Genomic DNA, 23855 nt, shown 5'->3' on the forward strand with positions numbered 1-23855 from the left:
CAAAGTATGAACTAAAAATTAAGGGATGGGATGTGGCTTTTCTCTTTTGGGATTCCATTGGTAGTGTGGGATACCTTTGCCTCCTTGTGTTCCTGCTGAAGGTGGTAGCAGTGGGTGATGCTAAAGATCTGTGCGTTCACACACAGGCTACTGAGGCTGTACTAAAGAATCACACGGGATTTTGCTGCGAACTGATTTCTGATGTTGCTGTTGTCCCCTTAGGTGGAGGAGAATGAGATTGAATGCTGACTATAGGCCTGGCTGAGAAACATACTGTCTTCGGTGCCTTAGTTGGCTGTTGTGTCCCTGAAAGCCAGTGGCCTTTGACCCATGAAGCCACTGTGCCTGAAGGTCAGTTCACTGATAGTACAGGAAGGAGTTCTAGGTGAAACTTAAATTGCTCACTTAACCTTTTGTTGTTTGTTTGTTTACAGCAAGAAATGAAGGACACAGATGCAAGGCTCAGCCTGCAGCTGTGGAAGTACCAAGGCATAGTTTTCAAAGAGGATCTCAGTCTGATAAAGCCCAGTCATACATCTTGAATCACATTTGCCAGTTTAAATCCTGTCTTACCAGAATTTGGCTTTAATTTTTAATCTGTGCAAATACAGGCTTAGGTTTCTGATTGTTAAAGACATGGATCTTGGTTTCCATCCTCCTCTGTTGACATATAGCTTTCTCATTTATTTTTAAACCTAAACTGATATACCAGTTGACTTCTAATGGGTTACATGCCTACTAGACAAACTATTACATCCGCTGTGCAGAGTTACTTTTGACTGTATGCTCTGTCCAGAGTATGGGAATAAGAGCTTAATAAAAATTCAAGTATACTGTCTCCTTCTGTACAGATATGTGCACTGGTCTTTGGCAGACTGATCTGGTTGAGTTTTGTCTGTGCTCTGACCTGACCAAATGTGTGGCAAAACCCAGGGTGGCTGTATGTAAAGTGTTGCATCTGAGTTAATAAACCCAGGCTACTAGTGGGTTATGTTAATATAATGTGGGATACAGTTAATGGTACAGTGGGATGCATGTTAATATTGCAGTAACATGGTATCTGCTTTATAATTTTTGCCCTAAACTTTTAGGCAGCTCAGAGCATACTTCCTAATAATGTAGCTTTAAATTTCAATGCTGGCACTGAATGGTGGCATTTGCTGGACTCTTCTTAACAGATCTACTGGTTCTATTGATGGCAAGTCTATTAACCTACTAACTTGGGATTAAAGGGACTAAAAGCAGTAATATTTTACCTTGGTGTCGTGGTTTAACCCCAGCCAGCAGCTAAGTACCACACAGCCAGTCGCTCACTCCACGCTCCACCTCTGCCTCAAGAGGGATGGGGAGGAGATTATGCAAAAAGGTAAAATTCAAAGCTTGAGACAAGAACAGTTTAATACTTGACAGAAAATAATAATAATGAATAGGAGAGACAAGGGGAGAGGAATAAAATTCCAAGAGAAGGGAAAAAAACCCCAAATAATGCACAATACAATTGCGTACCACCTGCTGATCAATGCCCAGCCAGTCCCTGAGCAGTGACTGGCAGGTCCCAGCAAACTCCCCCCAATTTCTATACTGAATATGATTTTCTGTGGTATGGAACACCCCTTTGGCTAGTTTGGGTCAGCCATCCTGGCCGTGTTCTCTCCCAATTTCTTGTGCCCCTCCAGCCCTCTCACTGGCAGGGCCTGAGAAACTGAAAAGTCCTTGACTTAGTATAAAAATGACCCACAAGAACTACAACATCAGTGTGCTATCAGCATTGGTCTCACACCACATCCAAAACACAGCACTGCACCAGCTAACTGAGAAGAAAAATTAACTCTATCCCAGCAGAAAACAGGAGCTTGGCCCTTGTTAAGAGTTTCTGACTGAGGACATAGATATCTTTGCCTAGAGAAACTGGAAGAGTGGATATTTTTGCGGTGTCAGTATCAGCTATTGGTAATCATACCTTTGTGTCCTTTCTTTCTCTTAAGGAGCTTTATTGCAGAAATGAACATTATGTGAAGCAGCTGGGCCGAAGTACGTGTTCCTATTTAATTTTTTATTTTAACAAGAGATGGATGTTGGTGTAGAGGAATAGATTGTACTTGTGGGTATAGACTTTTATAATGTGTTCGAGCCACTTCTGGAGGTGAAGGTTCATGTTTGTTTCCTGATGTGGAATCTTTTTTCTGTGTGCTGTGCCTGTTGCAGTCTACTGCTTGTGCATTACGTGCTTCCACTTATGTCTCGGCACAAAGAAACGCTTGTGAGACATGGTAGCTTTTGTTTTTCTTAATTACTTTTCTTCACATATCTGAGAAACGCAGGTGTCTCATATGTTTCCAGGCAATGGGCGTGCTGTCCATACCTCATTATGTAGAGCTTGCTGTGAAATTTGTACAGTGTTGCTGGGTGGTACAAGATAATCATACTACTTAGACACTGAATGCAGAAAAAACTTTTCAGGAGTTCCCCAGGAAGTCAGTAAGTAACATTACACAGCTAGTGTGCATCTGTTGATGGAGGAGCCTGGTTCAATTTTATGTTGAAACTCTGAATTTACCAAAATTTGAAACTTTCCATGAAACCTAGCATGTGTGTACAATCAGAAAGCCCATTTGCCCATTTCAAAGTAGTATCTTCTGTGGAAGCTCTTTGGCTCATCAGCTACTACAGCTCTGACCTTTGTGCTGCAGGGATTTTCAGTCGTGAACATGGATCAAACAAAAAGCTGGCAGCACAGTCCTGTGCACTTTCCTTGGTTAGACAGCTCTACCATCTTGGTGTCATAGAACCTTATTCTGGACAGACAAAGAAAAAAAAAGGAGAATCGGTGAGTGTGGTAGAAGGGTCAGGAATTGTTGCTTTCATTTTAATAACACACAAGCACTTCTTGATAAAGATGAGTGAGTGAGTTTGCTCTTGATATTTAACAGCTTACAAGTTAATAGTTTTGATTCTTTAGACCAGCAGCTGTTTCTGTTCTGGTCAGTGGTGTGGATCAGAAATAGAGTTTCATGTGTATGTGAATGGAGCAGTAAACTAGTTTCACAACATATTAAATGAAATAGTATACAATGAAATAGTAAAACAAATGCTTTTTTCAGCATAAATTTTCTACAAGTGTAAAGATCTCTGTTTATGCTACATACAATTCTTATCTATTTGGTTTAATTCTCTGGCACTTCAGCATTTTTTTGGTATTTAGTTACAAGTTTGGGAATGTTTTCCTCTGAAATTAAACTTAGATACTTAAAAACATTCTGCAGATTCTTGGTGGATTGAAAAGTCAGCAAAATGTTTCAAGAATGTGAATTTTGAACTGATGGTGCTCTTTGGGCCTGGTTTCCAAGGAAATATCTGATAGTTCAGTATACTCCCTAGTAGCCTGCAGGTTCTGGCTTCCACTGTCTGTTTTTTTCTGTATATCAACATGTAATTTTTTAAACATTTACTAGGTGGAACCATATGAGGTCATGCTGTCTTTGACCTAGAAAATCAACTGCAAAAAGACTGTACGGGAACTGTCGCTGGAGACTGTGCCTTTGGTGAGTGTGTGGTTCATATAATCCAGTGTTTAACCATCAGGCCTGTTTGTTTAATGTATTTATCTTTCTTGGCCCACTTTACTTTGGATTTATAGCTCTGAGGATCCCAGTAACCAGTTCTGATTAATGTTGGAAAGTTGGCACATTTTGAACCATCGCAGAGACAAAGTCATATGGGAGTTGTTCCTTGTGGTCACCACCTCATTCCAACTGGAACCCTTGGACCAGCTGCAATATTGATGAGGGTCCTCTGGCAAACGTAAGATAGCTTTAAAATTGATTATTGTTTGTTTTCCCATGCTTCTAGAACTTTTAAATGCTTTTTTTCCCCCAGGATTTAAAGTTTGAGCTATTCCAAAGGAGGGAAAACAGTCCACTGATAAATTTCTTCCCTTCTTGACCTGGAGGAAGGGATTCTTTTCATTGGTAGGAGTTCTTTGTATTTACTTCATGTTTTATTAGGTTCTTGAGCAGCAGTGTCTTAGATGTCCCAGTTCTTTGCTTTGTTTCACTTTTGCTTGCTATTGTGCAGCCATACAAAGTTCTAATTGAAATTGCAAGGTAAGTGTAGGGCATGTAATTTTATAATTCACTAGCCTCTCTTTCTCGTATTTCCATGCTAGGACTTTCTTTTCTGGGAGGAGAAAGTACTGCAAGCCAGTGTCACTACCCAGTCGGCCTGCTTCTTTTTTTGTCATTTCTTGTCCCATTTGACACAGAACAAATAAAAAACATCCATGTGGCATGATAAAATGAGGAAGAAGGGAACAAATAGTAGGCTTCCAAGCTCAGTGGTGTAATTTGGCCACTGGTATAATATGATCAGAAAAAAACTCTCAGGGCAGGAACGTCAGTTTCCTATGACAGGGAACCAGAGTACTTATGACCAAAACAATAATTTAATAATAATCCTTTGACTGCAGTTTTTTCCATAGATGACATTAAATTAACATGGATCATCATATATTGATTTAAAAATATGGAACTGACATAAACTTGAGCATTGCTGCTTAAAACACCTAATGTTATTTAGGACATTGCAGATTGAATTGGCTTCAAATCTCACATTTCTATGTACTAGTCATGGTGCAGCTAACTCATTTTCAGTAAAACCAATTAGCTGTTTGATAACAAATTGAATATCTTTAGAATTTTTTTCTTACTTGAAATACAGGAGTTGCCTGATAAATTTCCCTCTCTGCTCACTTTTTCCCTTTTCAGCTACCGTTCTGTGGGTGGTTATGTGCTTACATTATTTCATCCTTACATTAAAAAAATCCTGTCTGAATGATCATCTAAGTATCTCATTGGCTTACTGCTAAATGGAGTGTGTTTCTTGAGCAGTTAAAGTATTTAAATTCAGACCGTCATTCTTTTCAGTGTTTTAGATCTTTCTGAGAACTTTTGAGGATGGCCATTTAATTTTAACAAACTGGAATGAATGAAGTAAAATTGCTCATAGTTGTAACTCATTTCAGGATTTATGTAGGAAATGATCCTTTACGATATTTGGGATCGTTATGTTAGTGTGACTGATTTTTGTACTGGAGTTACGATACAGATAAGCAGAGGGGTCAAAAAGCCTCCAAATAATGTCTTGTGTTTACAGCTCAGTCCAGAGCAATAAGCATGGATTTGAAACTGATTTCTTGTACCGTTTGGAGCAGGATCAAGAATTACAAAGGGTAAGTGCTTCCTGTAACATGGTGTGCTTGTGGTAATCTTTTTATTTTCCAGAAGTGGTTGAACATAGTGTAATCAAAGTTGTGTAAGACTGGATTTCAGTAGGTTTTCAGAAGTGCTGGATGTTACGCTGGGATGGATGTGGGGATATGTCACGCTGTGCAAGGAAAAACTACAAACTATGATTTGTTCTTGCACAGTTTTTCCTTTGTGTCAGCAAAACCTGTGTAGAAAGTGAGACGAAGTGTGGACATGGAGCCGAATAGGTTGATTTTTGGAGATTTTTGGAAATGTGCTGCGTTCTTTTCCAGATCCAAAAAGAGAGAGAGGCCTTACCTGTGAAGAATTTTGAAAGTGAAATTCTGGATGCAATCTGTCACAACTCTGTTGTTGTAATTCGTGGTGCCACTGGTTGTGGCAAAACCACACAAGTGCCACAGTACATCCTGGATGAATACATCAAAACCAACAGAGCTGCGGAGTGCAACGTAATAGTGACACAGGTGAGAAATACATTAAAAATGCAACCACTTAAATTTTGTGATCGGATACTGGAAAAAAATCAGATCTCTCAACACATCCTAATAGTTATCATTGCAGGACATTGTTCATAGAAGTATCTCCTTAGTGCTACGTGTAGGAGAAGCCTCAGCATCATGTGTATCTTCATTTGGAGTGTTACTCTTTCATGTATCTACGATTGGGATAATCTGGCTTGTACCTTGCCCAGGTGAAAACTTTCTGGCAGACTGAGGGAAAACGATTTGGCAAATGCCAGCTAGTAGTTCCTATGTATCCTTGTCTCTCTCCTCTGTGATTTTTTGTGCAGAATTAACCATTGTAGAAGGAAAAAAGCCTGCTGTTAGAGATACTACTGTTTAATGACTACTCTGTAAAGGAATCTTAGGACATGGCACCTATAACTTCTATAATTTACTTTCTTATTTCAGCTGTGTTCTGATAAACTTATAAAACCTCATCATTAAGTTAGGGAAAACTTTTTCATCCCTCAGCCTCGGAGGATTAGTGCTGTTTCTGTAGCAGAGCGTGTGTCATACGAGAGAGGAGAGCAACCTGGGCAAAGCTGTGGATACAGTGTGCGGTTTGAATCTGTGCTTCCTCGGCCGCATGCCAGTGTGATGTTCTGCACTGTAGGTCTGTATTGGTTTGTTTGTGTTTGGAGCTTGTTACTTATGGATCTGAATTCTTTCGAGTTAGCAACAAAAGCAGAGGGAGATTAAAATCTTTGGAAGGTCTGTTTGAAAGATTAAAGTTTTTTTTTTTTTGGATTCAAGAAGTTTGCTGATACGCTGTTGTGCAAAGAAAGATTGTTGTTCAGATGTATGATAATACAGGTCTAATACCACACAGAAATAATCTCTTGAAGAGATAAAATTGCTGTATATTGATTGTCTGTAGAAGACAGAAGGGGAAGCACTATCGGGTGGGAAAGAAGAAAGAGTCTCTCTAGTCATAATACTTTATACCCTCGCCATCACTTGTGAAATGGTGATTAGAGGTGGGGTTGTAAAAGGTGCTGGGCAGCCGGCACACTTCTTGATTTTTAAACCGCTGCAACTGTTTGTGATGAAATGGTGGGGGGGAAGATTGAGCTGTTACATGAACATTTAACTACTATGTCTGTTTAAGGTGTTCTTCTGAGAAAGGTGGAGGCTGGGATCCGTGGCATTAGTCATGTTATTGTTGATGAGATCCATGAGAGAGACATTAATGTGAGTTAGCTGGTGGTTACAGTCCTATTTCTCTCTGTGCTTCTGTTGTGTTTAACTTTTGTGTGTGTTCTTGTGTAATAGCTAACATGAAAGGAAACTGTGTCTTACTAAATGCCATATATGTGAGTTTTCCATCTTTGATAAGATTTTCAGAAACTCTTAATTACTCCTTGCCTGGTTAGAAGAGCAAGGACCTGTGTGACCTTGCTGCCCTGTGTCTTTTTTCCTATTAGAATCTCCTTCTATCTCCTTGTTCTCTTTGGAAAATAGAACATTGTGGTACAAGCGCTTCTTGTCCAAATGTGGGAGCATGCTGAATGTTGCTTTTATTTTGGAGTGCTTTTTCTACTGACAATGATGTATTACTGTAACAGAACAGCAGTAGTATTTACAGAAGCTGCAGTCTTGAGAGTGATGCATTTAAATTTGATTTTGACATGAAGAAAAAAGCCACAAGTTGACAATAGAATTAGGGGAGGGATTATATATAATTTAAGAAATGAGAAACCTTTTCTGTCCCTTTGATTCTCACACCAAGTGCGGCAGAGAATGAGTGAGAGAAACCACTGAGTTCTGACATGATGTTTAAGCTTGTTTTGACAGAATTTGGGGACTCATTTGGATGGAATTGCAATGCAGATACTTCTGGTGCATCTCTTCATTTATTAGGTTTATATTAATGATGTAAAATATAAGTTTTGAAATTTTGACTGAGGTTAGAATTTTATCTGTTGAACTAAGGGCCTGCCTAGCTGCATGGCAAAACTAAGTAAATGTCATGTTCAAATAGAACTATAAAACTTTGCAATAAAACTGCAGCTAGTCATTCCTATTAATTTTATGAACTATAGCTACTTAATGTGTAAACCAAGTTTAAAAGTACCTTAAGTTGTAATGTATTGTTAGGAAGGAAGCAAACCATTTTTGAATGCATTTCTTTAGTTTGTTTCATTCTGATAAAAGAATAACCCTCCTTTACACTGGAAATCCTAAAATTCACTTATCCCAGGAATTGCTGTATTTTCTAAATAAAGCACTGACAACTTGTTTCTGTTTATAGAACATTTTTGTGATACTTGTTACTTCTCTTGTCCCGAAAAGTTCCTGTTCAGTGAACGTGTATGTCTGTAATTCCTTCTGGTCTCTTGGGAAGACACTGTTTTGTATGGGTGGGAAATTAATGGTGTGTTTATTCTCTTTATATGCAGACTGACTTTCTTTTGGTGGTGTTGAGAGATGTAGTTCAGGCATATCCTGAAATCAGGGTTATCCTCATGTCTGCCACCATCGATACTAATATGTTTTGTGAATACTTCTTCAACTGTCCTATCGTTGAGGTCTTCGGCAGAACCTTTCCTGTCCAAGGTAAATCATTAGTTGCACTTTCAGGAACTGCTTTAGTTTTTATTTTTTCGGTTATATGCTTCAGGATTATGGGACAGCAAGATATAAATTTCTTTTGTATTGTCACGTCTTACAGATGTGGCTCACAAACCATTTTGTAGCACCATTTGGTTTAAAAACACGAGCAAACAAATAATACTACCACCACTACACCACCCACCACCCCCCAAAATAAAAAAAATCACATCTCTGCCCCCTCAAAGGACCAGAGACATGGTAATATCAAGCTATGGTGTTTCAGATCAGTTGTCTGTGATATTGGGGGTAATGGAAATAGCTTTAAATCAGCCAGTATTTAAAAAAAAAGGTAAAAAAATATGTGGAAGTATACTGAATAGAGGAATAATCATTGGGATAATGTGGGAATAATTCTCATCCCCTAGTGTACAGCCAAGAAGTTTTCTCCAAGCTTGGCCTCATACTTAGAAACATCACAATTATATCAGGAGAATCTCGAGAGAAGATGAAAAGAGTTATGTTCCATTACACAGGCTTTTAGTGGTCAGTCTTGATAACCAGTGGTTGTCTGTCCTTGCAGATTATTTTCTGGAAGATTGCATTCAGATGACTCAATTCATTCCTCCACCAAAGGAAAAGAAGAAGAAAGAGAAGGATGAGGAAAGCGCTGACGATGATGATGTATGTTTGACTTTTTTAATACGAAAAATTAAACAAGTGCCAGTTAGGACTCTAGCTCAAGTGTAATTTTTCTGGCATTGTTGAATTTCAACATCTTTAGCAGCTTTTGTATTTTTAATATCCAAGATTGCTGTTAACTTCAGAAATGGAATTGAATTTTCTCATTGCCCCTGTAAACTGAAGATTTATTTTTTTTTTTTTTAAAGCTAAAATTCTCATGTTTTGTCAGTTTGCTTCTCTCTAAAGATAAACTTGGAATGCTTTTAAATGTGAAAAGATTGGTGACCTTGGAAGAAGAAATAGATACAGAAATATGAGCTTGGTGATATCTTTTCAAGGTGAAAATTTAGATTCTGTCCCTTCTTTTGCTTCTTTCCTTGCAGTTAATAGTGTTTACATCCGTTGTCAAGAATCTATCACTTTCATGATACCGCTCTTAATTTGTAGGTCTGAAACTATTGTTTAAGTAAGTTATTTGAAATTTTAAAAAATGACCAGTTTTTAATGAGAAAAGCATTTTCTTCTCCTTTTTATGATGTTATCCCCATTCACCTGAACAGAAGCTACATTAATTTGATGCTTTACTGGTGCAGATTTGTATTGAGCTGTAACTCAGTGCAATGGATTCATAGTTCAGTTTTTATATTAGAAAGCTGGGGAGCAGAACCTGAACTGCTTATTGCAAGTGTTTCTGTGAGCTGTGCCCAGGATGGTCTTCCCTATCAGCTACCCATGTATTTCATTTTCTTATTTGCCTGGCCAGCCAGTCTCCACATAAATTAATTTATATGACTTCTTCTGTGTCTTTTTTTTGTTTGTTTGGTTTTTGATTTTTGTAGGCCAATTGCAACCTTATTTGCAGTGATGAATATGGCCCAGAAACAAAGCACTCCATGGCTCAGCTGAATGAGAAAGAAACTTCTTTTGAACTCATTGAGGCCCTGCTAATTTATATCAAGACTCTGAACATCCCGGGAGCTGTACTTGTTTTCTTGCCTGGCTGGAACTTGATATATACAATGCAGAAGCATCTAGAAAAGAATCCACACTTTGGTACAAGCAACTGTGTTCTATTATATTTCATCTTTTCCAAAGGAAACTATTGACTGTGTAAAGAGGAGACTTGGATGAGTGGCTTAGGGAGCTGAATTAATTTGTCATGAGAATGCATGGATAGAAATTTGTATTTGTATTGTGCAAAGAAGAAATGAGATTCACATAGTAGTAGTTACCAACCTTCTTGTATTTATGTTGTAGGAGGCCGCCAGTATAGAATTTTACCTCTGCATTCACAAATTCCTTTGGAGGAACAACGTCGAGTGTTTGATCCTGTGCCTCCTGGAGTAACGAAAGTATGACAGCCTTCTCTGTGTGGAGTTCTGTTGTGCTTTTGTGGAATGTATTGCTGACTTGTATAAGTTATGTAGTTGATCTTGCAGTCCATCCTTAACTTTTTCAGACCAAATATATTTCACTATGCATTTCCTGTTTTTTGTAGGTTATTTTATCTACCAGTATTGCTGAGACTAGCATTACCATCAACGATGTGGTCTATGTTATAGACTCCTGCAAGTGAGTTCATGAAGCAGCTTTTTGTTGTGTAAATCCTGTTCTTTGGAATGCAAAAAGGGTTTCTGAACACATAGAACTGCCTTGTGTTCCCATAGTCGCAGAGCTGAGTTTAAGGGCTTTAACTCACTCAAGACAAATTTACATTGTCTTTAGCTGTTCGGCAGGGTTATAAACCACACTGGCATTTCAGTGGGCTGGTTTCAGTCGGCTGCATTCACGCTGGCACTATTCATGTGAGGTGTCACTGGGTCTCCATGCGTGTTTGAAATATGTTATCTGCCAAATGAGTACTACAAACGCTCAGTGTATAGCTGATGGGAAAGAGGAAGATTTTTGTAGACTGTTACAGATCCTGTGTTGCTATGCATGTTCTCTGAGCAGATTACACATAGGGATCTCATTAATTGCATAAGAATTTTAAGCTTTTGAGACAACTGTGAAAACTTCATTCTGCGTATAGCTTGGGGCGCTGCTTTATAAAGAGTATGATACTTTAGCTTCCAGATAGATGCCTAACTAGCCAAATCTTAGCTAGTCAAACAGGGGTGGTTTGCTTCTTAAAAGCAGTGTGGCTGCAGGGAATAAAATAAGAACTGATTTGGCAGGACTTAAGATGAAGAACATCTGATCTTAAGTGTTGGGTTTTTTTCCTGTAACAGACAAAAAGTGAAGCTTTTTACCGCTCATAATAACATGACAAACTATGCCACAGTCTGGGCATCAAAAACTAATTTGGAGCAGCGGAAAGGAAGAGCTGGACGTGTGCGTGCTGGATTTTGTTTCCATTTGTGCAGCAGAGCTCGCTTTGAAAGGTGAGGCTGTGCTCTTTAGAAATAACCTCAGAGATTTCTCCCAGAACTGTTCTGTGCTACTTCTGATCAAACTGGGGAAATAATTTTAGAAAGCACAGAGAGGAGGTGCATGAACTTTGTTCACACTGGAATATCTCCATTCTTTTGCTTAAAAAAAAATTACATGTTTATATGCTTTTATTCATGGCATGAGATGGATAAATAGTTCATGATTTTATTAGTAAGCACTTCACTGCAACCTACAGAACCTCTTGGGAGAAAAACAATGCTGCTGGGGGACGGAGGTAAGGCAGAAAAAAGCTTTGTAATGAGGGTAAGGCTCTAGTCTGCCTTTAAATATTGTTGGCACCTGGCATCTTCACCCAACAGGCAATTTTGTCATGAAAGTAGTAAAAAGCAGGGAATACAGATGTTACTTTTCCCTCCATCCCCATTCTGTGGCCAGAAAGGCCCTTCACGCTGCCCTAGCACCTTCCCTGCTGCTGCAACTTTTGACCTCTTCTAGCTGCCAAGCTTTTTCTCAGTTACTAGAGCCATGGAAATCTTTTTGCTGGTTGCAGAAGTCTACACAGCTGTTACGCTCAGTGTTTGATCTCTCCCATGAAAGTTTCAGTGCCCCTTTCTCAGATGGCTGTTAGAGCTTAGCTATGTTTTGATGTTCAACTTTTTGTAACCTCTGAAAGCATCAATTGATCAAAAACTTTCCTTAAATCACTCAAATTTATTTTTGTGTTCTTTCTAGTACAGTGGAGTGATTTTAATGAAGAATTTCTGACAGTGAACGGATTTTAGGCTACTGCAGTAATCATGGGACTTCATGACTTTAAGGTTACCTTCCTTCAAAAAATATAAACCCAAATCATAAGCTCTGTGGTGCCTAGGAAAGAAAAATTGTTTGTCACTGGTGCAGATAATCCTTTGAGAGATACTGTCTAAATCTGGTGCCAGCTGAATCTGGAAATCTGTTTGAGGTGTTTTGAAACCTTTTCTGGCTGTCTGTTGCTCAGTGCAGTCATTCCTAGGAGTTCGTATTTCAACCAACAAGCTAAAGGATCACTAATGATACTGTGCTGAAGTTTTAAGAGCTCTGTTTCCATCGAGTCTTTTTCCTAGCAGAAAAACACCTTTGGAAAGCATCCAGGAAAAATACTTCATCTTCTTAGTGATCAAAGCAGACATGTGCAGAAGTTGGGTGGTTTGGAGTTGATAGAAGGACAAGCGGAGAAGTGCTTTTACATAAGGCAGACTGAAAGCAGGTTGTCATCTCAGGAGTGGAAAACCTTCCTTAGCAAAGTAGGAGATGACTGTAAGGGGACAAGTGTGGGGCTGGACACAGCCATGCTGTGAATCTGGCTTCAGCCATGCAAACTTTGTACGTGCTCAGCTTATGCTAGAAACTACACCAGGTAGTGATGACGCAAGGGCTATACCCTCTGTGCATTTCCAGCGTAAATTTACCCAGAGATGAGAATTGAGAAGCATGAAAGGTAGATACTGGTAGAAGAGCCTAAATTACAGGAGCACAGTGAGAGCTGATGGGTGGGCTGGGAGGCTGTATTTGCTTTGGAGGGTGGTAGTTTTTGCTGATGGAATGACCCATGCTGGTGATCAAAGCCTATGTTCAGAAAAACGTGAGCTTTTTTGTTCTTTTCTCATTCCAGACTTCAGACTCATAGGACACCTGAAATGTTTCGAACACCACTTCATGAAATTGCTTTGAGCATCAAGTTGCTGCGGCTGGGAGGAATTGGTCAGTTTTTGGCCAAAGCAATAGAACCACCACCTCTGGATGCAGTGATTGAAGCAGAACGCACGCTAAGAGGTACCATTGTCCACAAAATTGTATTTAATGGAGCTGACTCCAAGTGATTTCCCGTGTATAATGATCACTTATGAACCTGCTTTAACATCTCTGGTTAGATTGTTTGTGTAGTAGCATGCTGTCTGAAACAGCAAGGTGTTTCCTGGATGCATCGTGTGGGTGGCAGTGTCTTTTGCAGCTGAAGAAATACTTAAATTCCCAAGTGGAGTGTCATTCCTTTAAGAAACTTGAGCCTTCAAACTTAAGGCTTGTTTTGTTATTTTACCAGTAACTTATGTTAGCTTCCAGCTTCCTGTTTTCCAGCTGTGGCACTGCTGTGTATGACAGACTCAGTTTAGTGCCTAAGGCGCTTAAAAAACTACTATAGAAGTACTGAGAAAGAGAGGTTAGTAGTTTATTGTATGATTACTGCTTTGTACAGTTTGCTGACCCAAGATCTCAGTATTTTGTCAAGCAATTAAATCCTCAGCTTATAAATATGCAAATGTCAGTATCCTTGTAAAACAGGAGAAACTGAGGTGGGGGTTAAGCTGTCTCCCCAGTTTCTTCAAGGAACTAACCAGAATATGAGTAAAACGAAGCAGGGAGGAACCCTGAATTCATGCTTCAGATTTGAAGCAGTGATCTCAAACTTCAACATGCTTTGTAAATGTCACTAAATAAGCACCTAACATTTTTAAGAACTGAAATAATCTATTTAATTGTTGATCTTATGAAAAAATGTGTGAGGAGTCTAGATTGCTTGTATATAGAAGGGAGACCAGAATGAAGAACATAGCTAGGGATACATATTAAAGTTTAATGACTTTCTGATCTAAAAAATATTAGTGTGTTTCTTGCACTTCAGATAAGAAATGCAAAACCAGGGAAAAAGGCAAATGTTTTCAGCTTTGACGCCAAATAGACCTTTCTGTATGTGCCTCCATTTCCTGGATGACCTGTGATTTTTTTGCAGTGCATGTATAGTACTAGCGTGTTTTTAGGATGATGAGACATGCTGTTCTTCAAAATATTCCCTAGGCTTTTCAGTTCAGTAGATACCAAGAAAAATGTAGCTAAGGAATCCTTTTTTTTATTCATTTTTCCTTTTAATTGCTGAGGCTGCAAGGGTTTTTTTTGGTGGTTTTTTTTTTTTTGTTTTGTGTAAAGCTTTTAGCTGTGCTGAAGTTTCCCAAAGTAATCTGTAAATGGAGTACATGAACTATGAGTTTGCATTTTTAATTTATATCTTAAAAGGGTTTTTAAAGATCACACTTGTGTTGGTTTTTCTTGTGCAAACTTAAGAGTTTTAGGAAGTGTAGTTTAATGGTTATGGCCAAATGGCTAGAAAGATAAGGAGACTCATGAAATCCTTCAGTCTGTCAAACAGCCACAGAAACTTGTTTGACTTTGTTATTGACAGTGGTTAATAGCTTTGAGGATGAGCTCAGGTGATAATTTTTAGGTAATGGAAGGAGACAAGGGCAGGCAAAGCCTCGTGGAAGAGAGAGTGTAGTGTTCTCTTTTTGATGAACAGAGGGTTCTGTGATTTGGTAATTGCAATGAAGACTACAATTGGCTGAGGTAGGGCTGCTTTGATTTTCTTGGGACAGGAATTAGTTTAGGTTAATTGGATCAAATACAGGGACTTGAAAAGGTTTAATAGTGTAACAGTGGTTTGTACAGAAGCAAACTAAAAAGAAATGGAAAAATATGTATGTGACTTAAATAGCAACTATTTTGATTGTGGAGGAGGTATAAAACATCGGTAAATCTGAAGTAAAATTGTCATTGAAGCAGAGCATGCACTAAGGTATTGTTTGTAGGACCAGTTTTGAAAATCAGGTTGGCAATATTGTGAACAACATTAAACTTAAATATAGGTGGGCTTCTGTTTAAACACAATTATTAAAATTCTGAATTTTTTATCTAAGGATTTCTGGGATTAGGTAACCATCTTTGATAATAAGAGATCTTGTTTCAGAGCTTGATGCCCTGGATTCCAATGACGAGTTGACACCTCTTGGAAGAATTCTAGCTAAGCTTCCCATTGAGCCTCGTCTTGGCAAGATGATGATAATGGGCTGTATTTTTTAGTAAGTTTAACAGTCCCCTTGGTCTTTTTCTTCTATCTTATTTCTCTGAGTTCCTGAGCCTCTAGATGTGCACTGTACAAGAGAAAAAACAATACATCTAGATGGGTTGGAAGGCACCTTAAGGTTCACCTAGTTCCAACCCCTGACCATGAGCAGGGACGCCTTCCACTAGACCAGGTTGCTCCAAGCCCCATCCAACCTGGCCTTGAACACTTCCAGGGATGGGGCGTCCACAGCTTCACCAGGCAACCTGTTCCAGTGCCCCACAACCCTCACAGTAAAGAATTTCTTCCCAATATCTAATCTAAATTACCCCTTGCCCTATCGCTACAGGCCCTTGTATAAAGTCTGTCTCCATCTTTCTCAGAAGCCCCCTTTAGGCACTAGCAGGTTGCTATACGGTCTTCCCGGAGCCATCTCTTCTCCAGGCTGAACAACCCCAGCTCTCTCAACATGTCTTTATAGGGGAAGTGCTCCAGCCCTCTGGTTGCCTTTGTGATGAAGATACTAGACCTGCGGACAGGAAACTAAATGTTCATGAGAGCAGAGGATAAATAACTAACAGTACAGGGAATAGAGTAGTCACGAAAGTCCGAATTAACTGCAAGGGACCAGTAGAGGCTGAATGCTTAAGAGTTAAGAGTGGGGCTCTAAATACTGAAGTATAGCAGTGAGCTAGAGGTGGGGAGATGTGAAATTTGACACCTAGATAAGAAGAAAAATGAATCACACGTTTTACTTTAGCAGAAGTAAAGATATGTTGTTTGTAATTGTGATGGCTCTTCACCATGATGTATGCATGGGGGGAAGGGGAGGGAAGATAAAAGGATTTGTGTGTAAGTACTGGAATTGGAGCTAATTTAACATCCACTTCCAGGGAAGTGTTTCTGTGAAGAACTCTGGTAGGTAAGGGCCACATTACTAAGGTCTCTAGCAAAGATGTTGTTACTAGTATCAACAGCCTATAACAGCTGCTGGCAGAAATACTGTGAATAAACTCGATCCTGATACCTTTTGTGGTTTCTTTCAGTGTGGGAGATGCTATTTGTACCATCTCTGCAGCCACCTGTTTCCCTGAACCTTTCATCAGTGAAGGCAAACGCCTGGGTTATATCCATAGGAATTTTGCTGGGAACAGGTTTTCAGATCATGTTGCTTTGCTCTCTGTCTTCCAAGCCTGGAATGATGCAAGGTATATTGTCTTGGCACAAAATTTGATGAGAAGTTAAGGGTAATGCAGGGTGAGCAGTTTTGTGACCAGACTAGATTAAGTCAATGGATGCTTTGGCTGTCACACTTTTCTTGAACAGACTTCTAATTCACTCTGTTATTTTTTAGAATGGGTGGCGAAGAAGCAGAAAAAAGATTTTGTGAACGCAGAAGACTCAGCATGGCTACTCTTAGAATGACTTGGGAAGCAAAGGTCCAGCTAAAAGATATACTTGTTAATTCTGGCTTCCCTGAAGGTGATCCTGCTTGGAAATTATAATTTAATGATTGCATTTTTTGTTCTGAGATGAGAGAAAAATAAACAAGATAATCTATCATGCGCACACAAGCACAGAGGCCTGTAGTGGATTTGCCATAAAGCTGTTCTGCTTTTACAGCTGTGTTCAGATGAAATTGTAGTGCTGTCTCATTCTCTCATAATTGTCTAAACCAGAGAAGTTGTGATGGCTGTGGTGCAACACGGGGAGATTTTGGAGGCTGCAGGATTAAAAATCCATTCAGCAATTGTCCTTAGAGAGTTTACATCCCTGATTTTCTTTCTCCTTCACTTGTTGCATCTCCAAAATGTGCTGTGCTGTGCTTCCCCGCTCCTTTTCATCCTTTTCTCCTTGGGGAGAAGCCGGTGTGATCTAAACAGTGAGCTATGTGCCCTGTGATTTTCTGGGTTTGTGCTACAGGAGGGATGTGCAGTAGTGTGGCATAATAGTCAATTTTCGAAGTGTCCTGGTTTCAACTGGGATAGGCTTAGTTTCTGGCTGGGGTTAAACCATGACACTAAGGAAAAAGAAAATGCTTGAAGTTAACCAGGTTCTGAATTTGCTTGATGTTCCTGAGAAGCTTGCTCAGTTAAATAGCATGGCTGGCTGGATTCAGCAGATGTTCATCTCCCTCCTCGCTCTTTTTTTTTTTTTTTTTTTAAATTCCTTTAATTTTTTTTCTCCTCATGCTGCTAGGATCACTGTTGCATTTATCCTTAACTTTATTTCTGGGCAAGATGACCTGAAAACAAGCCACCAGAGTCTCTGGGGAGGTTTGTAACAAATAAACTAATGAAAACATCCATTCTGACCTCCCTCAAAAGATCTGTCTCCAAAACAGATGATGGTAAACACATTGTGGTACAGCAATCAAACCCCTCTCTCCCTGTTTTTGAAGAGCTTGGGAGAGAAAAATACCTCTTTGTAGTAGTATTTTTCAGCTTTTTGCTCTTCGTGAATAAATTGAATGTAGAACTGAAATGCTTTGAGTGCAGAGGTCATTTGAGAAAAGATGCACATCTACCAGTTGATTGAATCAGAAAATACATTGATCCAGGATCCTAACCAGTTCTGCTGTGCTGTCCTACGTGACTTGTGGATGCAAGCCAGTCTTCTGTTCTCTGTCAACAGAATGTTTGATGACTCAACCGTTTAACAACACTGGACCAGATAATAATCTGGATGTTGTAATCTCCCTGCTTGCTTTTGGGGTCTACCCCAATGTCTGCTACCACAAGGAGAAGAGAAAAATTCTTACCACTGAGGGGCACAATGCGCTCATCCACAAGTCATCTGTCAACTGCCCTTTCAGCAGCCAGGACATTAAGTATCCATCGCCCTTCTTTGTTTTTGGAGAAAAGGTAAAGCCTTTTGAATTTGTTCTTGATCACATGCTGCCAAGTTGTCTAAGAGGCTCTTTTTGGTAAACAAGTCATATGAAAAAAACCCTAAACTGTACAATATTTAGCTTGGGGTTTGGGTTTTGTTTGTTGGTGGGTTTGTTTTTTTGGTGTTTCTCTCCCTGCCCCCTCCCCCCAAAGTGTACCTTATGAGGTCATGGTGTCACTCAGCCTTCCAGTAACTTCCAGTCTCTAGAAGTAGAGCTGCGTAGAAAGTTCTTGTGAGTGTTGTGGAAACAGCCAGTTCCTAGACAAAGATCTAAATTATTCTCTTCTTTAAGAGATAGCTTCAGGAGCTCTTCCATACTAATTAGGCACTAGAGAATTTTTGCCCTTAGCACTTCTGCTACTTATGAATCCAGAGAGAAAACAGGAACATGTAACATGTCAGTGAAGTGCTTCCTTTTTGGCATGTAGGTAATTGGTCATCTCTTGAGGACAACTCCCATTTCCCAAGCACCTCATAAAACCCCCGAGATGCTTTCGCCAGGGTCTCCATGACCTTTTCCTCCATCCCGTTAATTCCGTGTACTCACCACATACCGTACACGTACACTTAAGCTCCTGGGTGCTCTCCTGTGCTCCAGTGATAGCCATAATGAATTCAGCTGCTCCTGCTCACCCTTCTTTCAAGGAGCAAATGAAGGTGATGCCTTTGTGTAGGATGCACAGGAGGTGGTCCTGGGGCTGCCAGCCTGCTTGTGCTGCCTGTGCACATTTACTCTGGCACAGCAATGGGGAGGCCCTGAAGTGCTCTGTCACCTGTTGTCAAAACCAGCTGTGCGCAATAGGAGTTCCTCCTGCCTGGGAGGTGCTGTAAAGATGTTTTTGCGAATAAGCATCAAAATAGCAGAGTATCTTGCTGTAAGGAGAGCCTCTTAAGATCTTACAGCAGAGTGATGCTGTAGGGTTTTTTATTCAGCTTGTCTACACTGGGCCGTTCAGAATTACGGTTTATTTATTCTGATTTTTATATCCTCAGTCCTTTTTGCTGACATGCAGCTTATTTTAGTAATGGCAGATAAACCATTTCACTGGTTATAAATGGAATTTTGATTCCTTTGGGCACTGGCTGAGGGCTCAGCTTGATACTTTGGATTTCCACATACATAGTTCAGAGTTGTGGTGAGATTTTGCCTCTTCTTCACCCCTGATGTCAGGATGTCTTGACCATCTCTTTCAAGTGAGGTTTTCTAAAAACACCAAAAGACTTTTGAACTTAAAAAGCTGTGCTTTATTAAATCAAAGTGCAGATGGAAAACTAAGAGTAGCTAAGATGGTGGTTTAATTGTGGCTACGACAGCGCCTGGGGGAGGCTGGGGTGAAGGAGGGATTTCTGTGCAGTGCTCTCCTAGCCATTATGTACCTGCTAAAAGAAAGTTTCTTTCTGAGGTCTGGTCATCTGTTTCTTGCTGCGTTTGGCAATATCCCTCTGACCTGCAAGTTCAATGCTCCTTGCACTGGCCATTTTTCTGCCACAATTTCTATTCTGGAATTTTCTCTCTTTTCAGCATGGCTGGTAACTTCCAGGCAGGAGCAAATCTCTCTGAGGATAAACAAATACAACAGATTCTGCCCATTGTGCTCCTGTGTAAAAGAAAGGAGGGAGAGAGGCAATGTCAGGGTGGGAGGCTGAAATTCTAAGTCCTGCTCTTCAGTTCCTTTTTAAAACGAAGGGCAGTAACCCATGTAGTCAGTGCTGTTATCTCTGGCTCTGGTCAGACGGCTTGATATGGTCCAAATGCTCATTTCAAGTACAAGCTTAAGGTCTCGTTTCTGGAAAATGACAAAGCAGGCTGGTTGCATGGATGTGCAGCTACTTCAGAATTTGCATGTGTAGGACTTGCAGAAGCAGGAAGATAATTCAGCTATGCCTTGGTCATTTTTAGGTGGCAAAGCATGAGATGGCCCTTGAAAAATGTCAGCTGTATAATTGTAGATATGCACTCATGGAAAAATGAATACTTTTAAGTGGCAGGTAGTTTTTTGGTGGTAGAGGTTGTTGTTTTGGGTTTTTTTCACACCAACCAGTACTGAATCCCTGCCTAGCATTCAATTTTGTGTCTATGTGTGCTCTTGTAATTCCCTAACATTATGCCTAGATTTTTATGTGGGGTGTTTGGTTGTTGGGTTATTTTTCCACAAAATTCTCTGGTTTCAGTGACCAGAGAAGGGTGTAGGGATCTGTTTTCTATTTCAAGGATCATATTCCTCTTCCACCTGCAGATTCGAACACGAGCCATCTCTGCCAAAGCAATGACCTTGGTGAGCCCGCTGCAGCTGCTTTTCTTTGCCTCCAAGGAAGTCTGGTCGGATGGAGAGCTCATTCTGGTAGATGACTGGTATGGGCCTCCTTGGTGCTTGTAATGTTCAGGTCTATGAAAGAGCACAGGCTGAGGGGGAGCAGCTGCTAATACAGACCTAAACCTCCCTAGAACAGGGACCCTAGAGCAAGCAGGTTGATTGTGAAGGTGTTACCTTTGTTTCCTGTGGGGAAGAGAGAGGTTTATATTAGCAGCACTGTCATCCAGATTGTCTGCTTAAATCGAAAACATGGTGCCAGGCAGTTTCCATAAAAACTGCTGGTTTTTTCCCCTTTAACTGGAATGTGAATCAGAATTATTATGTATTTTGGGCCTCCTCTTCAGACAGAGGCTGAGGAAGCCTTGTTTTTAAGTCTCGGAAACACAGCCTGAGGAGAGAAATGGTTGCCGCTAGCAGCATACTTTTTATGGCCGTGACCAAATACCATCTGGATGTTGTCTTCCCCCCTGCTGCTCCCCAGTCAGTAAAATGAAGGTGAAGAATTGCTTAAGCTTAATTCGCTAATAACTTTGAGGGTGGCCTGGAGTTTTCAAAATCTTGAGGAGCCTCATGGTTTTATTTACTGGTTTTTTATTGTTCTGTTTTGACGCTAGGGGTTATGTATTGGATCTGAGTATGTTACATCTGAAGAGCAGATTTAAGCAGAAGGATAGTTATGCTTTAACAATGCTAAATTTTAGGGATCTTTCCAATTTGCTTCCTGAATTTCATGCCTCTTCGTTGATGAATTAAAATTGCAAAGATGAGAATATAATGTCTGGCTCAGTGTGTGCAGCACTCAATGGAAAGATGAATGAACATCTTTTGAAACAGGTTCTCTCCTAGGAGCAGTAATACATCTAATACACTTTGCTCTAGGATCAAGCTGAAGATGCCACACAATGTGGCTGCCTGCATCACTGCTCTGCGTGCTGCGATGGAGGCTCTGGTTGTGGAAGTGACTAAAGATCCTGAGACTGTTCGAATGCTGGATCCAGCACATGAGCGAATGTTGAATGTGATCCGTCAGATCTCCAGGCCGTCAGCCGCGGGCATCACTCTGATGGCTGCCAGTGCAAGGTTAGCTGGGCTCCGTGGGCTTGTGCAGGCTGAGCTCTGGGGTGAGGAGCGCTCGCCACCTCTTGCCCCCAGGGACATCACAGAACCCAAACAGAGTAGGTCCGAGCTGTCAGCTCCACTGCTCACTCCCTGCACAGTGGCTGCAGAAGTCTGTAGCTCAAATAACCTGGAGAGTCTTGTCCCATGTGGTCAGGAGCTTCAGGCTTTCACTTCAAAGTCAATAGTCTTAGTGTATGTAAAACTGTCATGTTCGAAGTCTGATGCAGGCAGGTCACTACCTGTTTCCACAGGAAGGACAAGTGACTCTCAGGAATAAAAGCTGTCATTGCCTCTTCCAAAACACAATGACTTTTAAAGAAAAGACAATCCACATTTATTTTGGGCGAACCTATTCATCTTTGCCTCTGGAATTAAAATGATTATTTGGATGTGCTTGCACCCCTCTTGCCCCTTGTTTTCATGTCTTGCTTCTGAAACAAAGAAAAAACACCGGTGAGCTGTTAGTAATTTAAGGAACAAACCAAAACCCAGCTTCGATGTATGGTTCACTGTGTCTTGTGAGGAGCTAAGTAAATATCACTGTGCTCATGTAAACAGGAACAGGGGTCCCTATGTGTTTGTGTGAGCTGCAGAAGTGGGATTGAGGGGAAAACTTTCTAGGTGTAGTCCTGTCGGAAATTTAGAGGAGGGACTGCTTATGTGGCAGGGCAGGCCACCAGCTTTTCTTTACTGCAGTGGAAAAGATGCAAAAGTACAACTGGAATTCAAACATTGTATTCTGTTAACAGAAAATAGAGGCATCTTAACAGAGTGTCTTGGCAATTGATTATTCCTGTAATATTTTAAAAACTGGAATCTGTAAGATTGCATGGAGTATGGATATATCTCAAGTATCATGTTTCTCTTTGCCAGGTTCGGGGATGGTCCTCGCCCCCCCAAAATGGCTCGCTATGGCAGTGGAGGTGGTCTCAGAGGCTGGGGAGGCTACTCGCGTGGCTCCGGCTACAGAGGTAGAGGGTACAGTGGCTACAGCTACCCTGGCAGGTGCTTAGGGGGAAGGGGATACCAAGGTAGCCTGCGGGGAGGCTACGGAGGTGGGGGTGGCTATCGAGGAGGAGGCTATCGAGGAGCCAGTGGTGGCTTCAGAGGAGGCTGTGGGGATCTGGGGAGGGGTGGGTGGTAGGGAAATTCACCGAGGTCTTTCCACTTTGGCAAAAGTGCATTTCTCTCCCGAATTCCTTTCATGCTGTTACCAGTTTGTCGTTTCAGTTCCTTAGGACAAGTACAGCTCTGTAATATGTATCATGCCTTTAGAGAATTTACTGCAAGTTGTATGATTTTAGTCTTAATAAAGAGTTTGTTTTTAAAGACTTACTTTCGATACATTTAATTTTGCATTTGGATTTAGATTCAGATTTTGAAGCAGTCTGTTGTTAGTTTTGTTTGTAGGAGGGATAAGGCACTCTGAGGAAACTTTTCAGTGTCTAAAATCATCCTCTGCCAAACAAATTCCGAATTACAGAACTTGGGCTCAGTGAGGATTTTTCTTTGTTGTCTAATAAACTGCACAAATAGGCCTTGCTGCTGTGGTTTTCTGCCTGTGCCAGGCAGCACTTGGTTCCTTCGCAGCCAGCCGCTGGCCTGCTGCGTGCTGTGTTACACTTCATGGCGCAGCAGATGATGAGCTCTTTTGCTGATCCAGATAACGCAGGAACACGGAATACCTTTTTCAGGACTGATGTGATGCTTCTTGTCTCTGCAGAACCTGAAGTGATCTCAGCAGCGTGAACTGTGCCTTTCGTCTGAGGCAGTGTTCATTTGCATCGCTCCTCCAAAATAGTCACGCTTCCTTCTTCCAAATGCATGTGAAAAACAGCAATTCTTTAATGAGAATTCATTGAAATTGATTGCAGCCTGTGGATTCCAGACATTCAAAGGTCAGCTAGCTGCCTGGTGCATCTAGAAGTATATTTACACAGAGGGGGTAAAAAGCCCTCCAGTGAGGTGTGGGTTCCTCCGTACCTCTCAGACTAGCACCTGGGAGGTGACCCTGAGCAGGGGCGAGTGACACGGGGTGCGCTCAGGGGCAGGTTCCTCTCAAAGGTTTCCTACAGTCAGGCAGTGTTGTGTAGGAACACCTGTGTGAGCAAGAGGAGAGAAGTGCTCCAGCTTACTATAAATGTGTGTGAATGGGGTTTTTTGGCCCAAACTTGTTGGGCTCTCTTGCCTCTTATTGCATGGCCACAATACCAGCTGTGCTGCCTGGGGCAGCAGCAGGCAGGTACTGCCTCTTGCATGTGCC

At 40.8% G+C, this 23855-nt stretch overlaps 1 protein-coding gene across 1 annotated transcript in view; it reads left to right on the forward strand.

Annotated features, from left to right (window-relative positions):
* Nucleotides 1-23130, forward strand: part of DHX9 (DExH-box helicase 9) — a 29246-nt gene extending 6116 nt beyond the window's left edge. Inside the window, 25 exon segments of the mRNA XM_037404079.1 lie at nucleotides 1986-2005; nucleotides 2008-2031; nucleotides 2691-2827; nucleotides 3453-3542; nucleotides 3638-3730; nucleotides 3733-3801; nucleotides 5152-5165; nucleotides 5167-5227; nucleotides 5537-5728; nucleotides 6239-6380; nucleotides 6876-6958; nucleotides 8167-8323; nucleotides 8901-9001; nucleotides 9841-10054; nucleotides 10259-10353; nucleotides 10500-10573; nucleotides 11233-11385; nucleotides 13047-13207; nucleotides 15171-15282; nucleotides 16313-16474; nucleotides 16621-16748; nucleotides 17901-18130; nucleotides 20396-20511; nucleotides 21353-21553; nucleotides 22466-23130. Coding sequence (XP_037259976.1) covers nucleotides 1986-2005; nucleotides 2008-2031; nucleotides 2691-2827; nucleotides 3453-3542; nucleotides 3638-3730; nucleotides 3733-3801; nucleotides 5152-5165; nucleotides 5167-5227; nucleotides 5537-5728; nucleotides 6239-6380; nucleotides 6876-6958; nucleotides 8167-8323; nucleotides 8901-9001; nucleotides 9841-10054; nucleotides 10259-10353; nucleotides 10500-10573; nucleotides 11233-11385; nucleotides 13047-13207; nucleotides 15171-15282; nucleotides 16313-16474; nucleotides 16621-16748; nucleotides 17901-18130; nucleotides 20396-20511; nucleotides 21353-21553; nucleotides 22466-22736 — 3100 coding nt within the window. The 3' untranslated portion in view covers nucleotides 22737-23130.
* The last annotated feature ends 725 nt before the right edge of the window (nucleotides 23131-23855 follow it).

The sequence above is a fragment of the Falco rusticolus genome, chromosome 11, assembly GCF_015220075.1.
Source record: "Falco rusticolus isolate bFalRus1 chromosome 11, bFalRus1.pri, whole genome shotgun sequence".
NCBI lineage: Eukaryota > Metazoa > Chordata > Aves > Falconiformes > Falconidae > Falco > Falco rusticolus.